This window comes from Nyctereutes procyonoides, unplaced genomic scaffold (genome assembly GCF_905146905.1).
Source record: "Nyctereutes procyonoides isolate TBG_1078 unplaced genomic scaffold, NYPRO_anot_genome, whole genome shotgun sequence".
In the NCBI taxonomy this organism is placed as follows: Eukaryota; Metazoa; Chordata; class Mammalia; order Carnivora; family Canidae; genus Nyctereutes; species Nyctereutes procyonoides.
The window spans coordinates 28,749,662-28,757,478 of record NW_026575131.1 but is presented as its reverse complement, the minus strand read 5'-3'; the positions used below and the strand labels follow the sequence as shown (position 1 = coordinate 28,757,478).

The window sequence follows — 7,817 nt, the reverse complement described above, 5'->3', positions numbered from 1 at the left end:
TCCCCAGGGCGGGGAGGAGGGTGGGGGGAGGCGGGGAGTGTCATTGCCCTGGCCGGTTGCCCCCCGCGCGGCAAAGCGATTTGCTGAAAGATGCACCTAAAACCGGCTCTCCAACACCCAGCCACTTTTAACCCCTCCTTTTTCTTTTCCTTTTTTTTTTTTTTTTAATTTTCTCACCCAAATAAGGCAACACCCAGAATCCCAAGCGTCGGAAGAGTCACCAACGAAAAACTTGGCACCACGTGTAGGCCGATGCAGACCTTTGCTCCCTCGCTCCCGGTGTGTATGGGGAGGGGTTCTCAACGTGCAAGCGCCGCAGGGACCCCGGCTTGGCTTCCCCCAGGTCCCAGCACCCCAAAGGAAGTCGCATTGGGGCAGGAAATGCCCTGAACGCCTTTTCCCCTTCTCATCCTCTGGGGTCGCTGGGCTGACCTGGCGGCGAGGGAGAGGGGGGTGGGGGGAGGTGGGGAAAGAAAACGCGCACTAGTGATTCTGTTTATTGAGTTAGACATGTATATATTCCGAGATCGCTTGTACAGGAGGATTTACAGGGTTGTATAAAGATGGCTGGGGGCGCCGCGCTCTTCCGGGGAGTTCACGTGATAGGCTGGGGTGAAAACCCGCCGCCCGAGCAGAAGCCGAGGCCTGGAAGAAAATGCGTTTCAGCGCACTGGGTTTTTAAATAAGTTTCCCGAATGCACAAAGGTGGGAGCCACGCGTTTGCTGCCAGTCATCGAGGAAACGTTTAGCTTTCCAAAAAATATGCTGGTTTCGATAAATAGATTTTTAGCCTCTCTGCTATAGTTTTTTTTTTTAATTTTCTTTTAATTTTAGAAATAAGTTTATACTTGTGATCTGTTTTGGGGCTGGATGGGGCTGGAAGGGAGGGCGAGGCAGCAGCTCTCAGCTCTGCACTGTCCGAGTCAGGTCCTTTGTGGAGGGGGCTGCAGGCCCCACGCTGTCGTGGAGTTTGCGCACGTGTTTCTTTAAGTCAAAGTTTCTGCAAAACCCTTTGCCGCAAGTGGCGCACGTGAAAGGCTTCTTGTCGTTGTGGGTGTGCATGTGGAAGGTCAGGTTGTAGACCTGGTGGAAGGCCTTGTTGCAGATGGTGCATTTGTACTGCTTCTCGCCGCTGTGGGTCAGCTTGTGGTTCTTGTAGTTGCCTACGGGAGACCAAAAACAAAAAAAGGAGGGAGGGGGGATGATGTAGGGTGTGTGTGTTGGGGGTGTCCCCCCCCCTCCCCCGCTCCTGAGCGTCCCGGGGTTGGCTCAGGTGCCCACGCAAAGAAGGCGACGCTTGGCTAGGCGGGCGCGACCTCTCCGAGTGAAGAAGTTGTCAAACTTCGTCTGCGTCAAGCCGCAGGCTCTCACGACGGGATGGAGGACCGAGTCCCGCGTAGCCTCCCCGCGCCCCTGCCCCGCCCGGTGCACAGGCCCCGCGCAGCGTCCCTCCCGCTGTGCTCGGCTGGCCCGGGGAAACTTTTGCACAACCCAGGGACGCACCGGGTCCTTCACCCCGCTGCTGCCTCGCTGGAAGAATTTCGCACGAAACCGGGCTTCGTCCCTCATTTTCTGTTTATCTTCTCATTTTTAAAGTTACTCCCTCTGGTCCCCCCACCCCGCCCCCAGCTACCACCTGGAGATCCAAAAGCACCTTGGAAACCCAAGCCGGGAGCCGGGCCTGGAGGTGCTGGGGACGGGAATGGTTTCCCCCAGTCTTGTTATTCCCAGGAGGTGGAGTTTGCCTCGATTTTTTTTTTTCTTTTTCATCTGAAAGGGGTGTCCCGGCTACAAAGGCAAGCTTTTTTCTATAGGGCAATAGTCTCTCTTTCTCCTGCTTCCTTTCCCTCTGCCTCTTCCTTCCTTCCCACCTCCCAAATTGGGAGTCTCCCCATGCAACCAGCCTGACTCCAGCGAGGTCTACTAACCCGGCCTGGAGAGCTTCCACCCAAACCGGTCACAACCCGATTCCAAAGAAATGCTGCTGCCGAGCTTGCAGCTCTCACGCTCCCTCTCTGCGGATCCTTCTTTGCCTTCCCGCTGGCAGTGACCCGCCGAGTCCCGAGGTGAGAGGTGAGGAGAGGGCCTCGCCCCGCACATTACCTTTTTGGTGAAAGCCTTTGCCGCAAAATTCGCAGACGAAGGGCTTGTAGCCCGCGTGGATGCGGATGTGCGTGTTGAGCGTGGAGCTGCGGTTGAAGGCTTTGCCGCACTGGTTGCATTTATGCGGCTTTTCCTGCGGAAAGGGGCGCGCGCACAGTGAGGCCAAGGCCCTGGCCAGAAGAGGCCAGCTCAGGGGTACCTTGAAGGGGTTCCTCGAAGGGATACGGGCCCCCCGGGAGGGGTAAGGGGAACCCTTGCCATCCTCTCCCCAACACCGTCGCTCAGCTGCGGGGTGTTGCGCGCGGGCCGAACTGGACCCGGGGGCCACGTACCTGGGTGTGGATAATTTTGTGTCTGCAGAGCGTGCTGGCCTGGCGGAAGCCTTTGCCGCAGACTTTGCACACGAACGGTCTGGCTCCGGTGTGGACCGGCATGTGGCGGGTGAGGTTATAGTGAGCATTAAACACCTACGGAAGGACACGAGGGGGCCTTGTGGTGTGTCCGTCCGAGAGAGACTACAAACTGGGGAGGCCACAGCCTACATCCCCCAACCAACACTCCCTTCCGGGAAACAGAGCCCTTTTCATTTCTCCAAGTGCTTTCCAACCCTCTGTGCACGCCAGTCCCTTGTGGCCGCTGACAACCGCATCCCCATTTTACAGAATGGGAAACTGAGGCCCAACTAGGACCCCCCCCCCTCTCCCTCCCACTGTGAGTAGTAGTTAGCTACAGGGCGCTCCTGAACTTGAGAAAGGGGCGGTCCGGGCTGCCTCGGGGAAGCAGCCATCCCTGCTCATCCCTCCCAGCCCCCGCGGACCCGGGGCCTCACCTTGCCGCACACCTCGCAGGTGAAGTTTTTGGGCTTGCCGTCCGCAGGGCCCCCGGGCAGCTTGCTGTGGCCCTTGACGCCGCCGCGCTCGGCAGTCAGGGCCGAGTTCTCCTTCAGCACCTGCTCCAGCGGCGCGGGCAAGCGCTCCTTATGCGCGTAGGGGGCCGGATGGGGGAACTTGTCCGCGGCCAGGCCGGCCAACTTGGCGTTCTCCAGCAAAAAGAGCTTGGGGTGCGCAGCCAGGGCGGCGGGGGCCTGTGCATTGAGGAGGCCAGATGGGAAGAGGTGGCCTCCGAGGAGCTCAGACGGCGGGTACGCGGCAGAGTCCAGGTAGTTGAAGTAGTAGAGCGAGCCGCTGGCCGGCAGCCCCACCGCCTGGTTGATGACCTGCGGCTTGATGACCCTGCCCGCCGGCAGCGCAGACGGCGCCAGGCCCAGATCGGCCTTGCAGCACACGCCACAGTTGGTTTTGCACAAGCCGCTGGCGCCGCACACCGGGGCCCCCCCGCCACCGCCGCCGCCGCCGCCGCCGCCGCCTCCTCCTCCTCCTCCTCCTCCTCCTCCTCCGCCGCCGCCGCCGCCCGCCCGGAGGCTGCTTTTCCAGAGCTCCGAGTAACTGAGCAGCGTCTTGGACGGCACCTCGTAGCCTAGGGGCTGGAGGGGGATCATACAAGGCAGCGGCGAGCAGAGGTTGAGCAATTTCTTGCCCTGGCCGCCGTCTGCCTCCAGCGTCCCCGGCCGGGGCTCAAAGGGCGCACGGGGCTCCGACGTCTTAGCCATGATGCGCTCGATGGAGAAGGCCAGCGTCTTGGAAGTGGCCGGCGACGCTCCAGCGCGCGGGCAGGCCGGGGGCACCATGGTCTCCAGGGAAGCCGAGCTGGCCATGGCGCGCCGAGCCGAGCCTTGCCGTGCCGGACTGGGCCAGGGCGCAGCCTCTCTCCTCTAAGTCTGCATTCCGGAAAAGGCAGGGAGGGAAACCGCAATTTAATAAGCACCTTGTCGGGTCCAGGTCACCCATTTGCATTCAAATGAACAGGGGCAGAACAAAGTGCACCCAAGGGTACCAAATTACCGCCCATTAACCCGGCGCGCAAAGGAACCCACCAGCCCCTGCCCTGAGACTTTGAAAGGGGGAAGAAGGGGGGAGGGTTTACAAAGGAAAAGGAGAGAGAGAAAAAAAGAAAGAAAGAAAAGAGCCTCAAATTAACCCCCCCTGAGCCGCTCCCTGGACCCTGGCCTCCGCCACGCGTGCGGGGAGCCGGACAGTGAAAGGGCAAAGTTAAAGAGGACCAGGAGAGCCACCTCGCATTTACCTCTTTCCCCCACCGCCAAGGAGATGCGTTCCGAGCCATGCAGCGTGTCTCCTCTGTCACATTTTGATGGCAAACATCTTCCCCTCCGCGTGAGATCACTGTCTTTTACATTCAGCTGACATCACATGAAGTCACTTGAAGTGGAATGACATGGGCGGCGGCGCGGCTCCCGTAGCGGCCCCTGTGTTCCCCCGCGCCTGCCGGCCGCCGCCGCCACCGCCCCTCAAACTTTAAAAGGAGGCAACTGGCGCCCGCGCTCCCCTCGGGAAAGTGCGAGCGGTTCGCGAATCGGGAAGGAGGGAAGAGACGGGAGGGGGGAGGGGGAGGAATCGTGATGGTTTTGCCGGTGGAAAGAAGGTGGGGGGAGCCCAAACCCAGGCAGAGTTCTGTGAGAGATTCACAACTTTGGGGGCCTATAGGTTTGAGGGACGCGGGGAGGGCAGAGGGTCCTGCACGCGCCGCCCCAAAGGGCCCCCGGGTGTCCGTCTAGTCGCTGAACTATCCCTTAGCCCTCTGCAGCCGAGCTGGGCATCGTGCTAATAAACTGCCATTTACCCACGGAGCCGGCGCCAGCCCCGAACACGCGCAAATGATAATTACCTCATTAGGATGTGGCGCATGGACGCGGGCGCCGCGTTTGGAAGGGGGGGGACTTGTTAATGGGGAAATATTAATTTATGCAAAAACAACGAGCTCGCCTGGGCTGGCGTCGGAGGTCGGGGGAGAGCTCCCGCCGCCCAAGGACGACCCCGTAGCGTCCGGAAGAGCAAGGCCGTGCGCCCGCATCCCCGGGGCCTCGGCGCGCCCGGCAGGTGCGCCTCCTCCTCTCTGGCCGCCCCCTCCCCCCGGCCCCCCCGCCGCCTGCGGCTGGGGGAGACTGCACAGCAAGCTGGAGGACTGTTTGAGATCCTAATCGATCAGCATCGCTGATCTGTGATCGGGTTTCTGAGGCAAAGCCCGGCTCTGCTGCCTGGTTCAGGGGCTGCGTGCGGGGCGGATTCGGAGGGCAGCTCTCCCTGCTGATGGGTACTTACTGTTTGTATAATTGAGAAGGTCCAATCCCCACCTGTTTAAGGAGCAGATTGAAACAGCAGAACCTCCCCTGGATCCTATTAAAACGTTTTTCCTCCTAAGGCCATTCAGTCGAACCAATTTTCCGAAGTGATTCATAGAGCTCAATTCTGCCAAGGCAGCTCTTTCACTTTTAGCCACTAAAGCACCGCGTGGAACCGGTTTTGTGTTTTTCTAAAATAAAGAGAAGGATTATCAGAGGGGAGAGGGAGGGGGCTTGAAGGGGGGCGGGCAGAGACTTAGTGTGGCCAGAGGTACAAGCAGAGGGAAGAAAAGGCCCTTTTCTAGACAGGCCCCAAGTAAGTTCGGAGGAATTCAGCGTTTTTGTGCCTGGCGCACAAAAGCAGCGCGCTCCACGCTCGGTTTGGAGGGGCTGAATTCATCTGTTTGCAGACCATTCCACCTGCGTATCACAACAAACTGCTCAAAGACGCTCCAGCACTTTCAACAGGCCGGGTGCTCTTGGCGACAACAAAAGTGGTCGAGGCTGAGGGTTCTTACCGTGGTGGTTGGGGAGGAGGGGGGGAACGGCTAGCAAGAGAGAGAGCGAGAGAATTAGGTTTGTGGAGGAGGAGGAGGAGGAGGGGGTGCAGGGGTTTTTAAAAAACTTTTGGACGGTTTTGTTTGCGGGACAATTATATCTTGCCAGCCGGCTTTTGCAAGACCACGAGCTTTGTAGCCGCAACCACAGTTTAAGAGGATTACGGTGGGTATAATATGAGCAAACAGGGCTGAGGTTTTGATAGTGAATTTCATCTCTAAAGATACACGATCTCGTGGAGCCCAAGAAAATGCTACTGGAAGCAAACCCTTCCCTTTTGCTTCACTCAGGAACAGGTCTTGAGAAACTGAGTATCCAGCCCGAGGCCTCTCAGCTGCAAAACATCCCAGAGAACCATCAGGGAAAGAATGGTAAAGGTCTAGTTTTAACTGGAGGGAAAGCACTCCTTTTCCCCTTCAGAACTTCTCCCGGCTGCCCACTCCCCCTCTGACCTGCGATTTCACACCCGATAGCGACCTGGCAGGTGAGGGAAAGGGAAAGCAAGGGGAGGAAACAAAGAGATGTCTCCAAGGGCAAGTGGCCTGGAGGGTGACATAAGTGGGTTGAATTTTTTCCCCCTGACCAGCTGGGAAGCTGCCTCTGCTGCCCCTAAATTCATCAGGCATGAGCCTGTTCCCCTAAAACCCTCTCCCCAAACTTGCAGATTTCGAAGCTAAGAAAGAAGCTTGCTCCTTTGAAAAATATTTCCATATACAGCCCATTGAGTTTAGATGTTCAGAGAAGCAGAATTCCAGACCCAGTGTACCCCCATCCCTATGTTAATGTGAAAACAATGTAGAGGAACTCCCCCCACTACCACCCCCCCACACACACACACACCACCACCACCGAACCCGAAACAGACCAACAACTCACCCCGACATTGAAATAGTATCAATACACCCGCAGGGGCTCAAAACCCGAATTTCTATCCCGACTTTCCTGCGGGTCTCGTTCAGTCACCGGCACTGCACCCCAACTCCCCTTCCAAACTGGGTAATTGTGGATCTCGGCAGCATCAGAGATCTGCTGGTTTGAAAGCTCCATCAGGCTGAAAGGCTTCCAAAGGCTTCCCGTGAACCTGCCTTGCCATCCCTAGCGCTTTTTGTAACAGCATAAGCCATCCCGCTCTCCCCGGCACCACAAAGGAGTGCTACCTCCACAGAAAGAAAACATTTGGGTAAAAACAAGTTGCCCCTAATGTGCCTCTCTTTCCAAATGTTGGGTGAATACACTGGCTTTTATAAAAGTATTTAATTAGCTTCCACAAACTTCTCCTTCCCTCGCCCGCAGATTATATTGAAGTGGAGGGTTGGAAACTGTTTTACACCTTGCCACTCACATGTTAATTAATCTCTATCTAACCCTAATTGCAGTTTATTCAAGCACCGCTCAACAGCTCACCCACACAATAAACACTGATCCTACTTTTATACATATTACTTCACGTTAACACATTGAGTAATTAACTCCAGTACCAACTAATAGTGCAAACAAATATTTTCTGTAAACGAGATGATTTCAGGCAGAATAAAAGAGGACTAGGGAAACGTGGCACTTGGTGGAGGGAATGCTGAGACTTCCCTTCGCTGCCCCCCAACCCTTCAAACTCATTCTCATTTGCAGCATTTTTTTGAGGCTGAAATGTGAACAAAACAAAACAAAACAAAACGAAGAGGGGCAACCACAGGAATTAAAATTTGACAATTTCATTAAGTTGATGGCGGGGTTCTGTGAGATTAGGGGTCACTTTTTTCTACCTACACATTTTCAGTGATGGGTGGGCAGGAGAAAATCCAAAGTAATTCCAACATGAAGGGGAACAGGAGGCTCCAGGGATCAGGAGATGTTTCAAGGATGTGACTCCTTCTATGGAAAATAAAGTTTTCCAAAGCTTCCTGCTCTTAAAGAAGTCCTGTCCGTCAAAGCAATGGTTCAAAGTGGGCCAAGACCTGGGGTG

At 56.5% G+C, this 7,817-nt stretch overlaps 1 protein-coding gene across 1 annotated transcript; it reads right to left on the bottom strand.

Annotated features, from left to right (window-relative positions):
- Positions 1–527: 527 nt before the first annotated feature.
- FEZF2 (FEZ family zinc finger 2) lies at positions 528–5,394 on the bottom strand. The gene is made up of 7 exons (XM_055344383.1): positions 5,312–5,394; positions 4,246–4,360; positions 3,514–3,880; positions 2,933–3,480; positions 2,436–2,570; positions 2,104–2,236; positions 528–1,163 (listed from the first exon to the last, which is right to left on the bottom strand). The coding sequence occupies exons 3-7, from the start codon at positions 3,815–3,817 to the stop codon at positions 904–906; spliced, it is 1,380 nt and encodes a 459-aa protein (XP_055200358.1). The 5' UTR covers positions 3,818–3,880; positions 4,246–4,360; positions 5,312–5,394; the 3' UTR covers positions 528–903.
- Between the last annotated feature and the right edge of the window lie 2,423 nt (positions 5,395–7,817).

Coding starts and splice junctions, on each gene's coding strand:
- FEZF2 (XM_055344383.1), bottom strand. CDS start 3,817: ATGGCCAGCTCGGCTTCCCTGGAGACCATGGTGCCCCCGGCCTGCCCG. Junction 3,481..3,513: donor GAAAAGCAGCCTCCGGGCGG/GCGGCGGCGGCG, acceptor GAGGAGGAGGAG/GAGGAGGAGGAGGCGGCGGC. Junction 2,571..2,932: donor CCTGCGAGGTGTGCGGCAAG/GTGAGGCCCCGG, acceptor GTCCTTCCGTAG/GTGTTTAATGCTCACTATAA.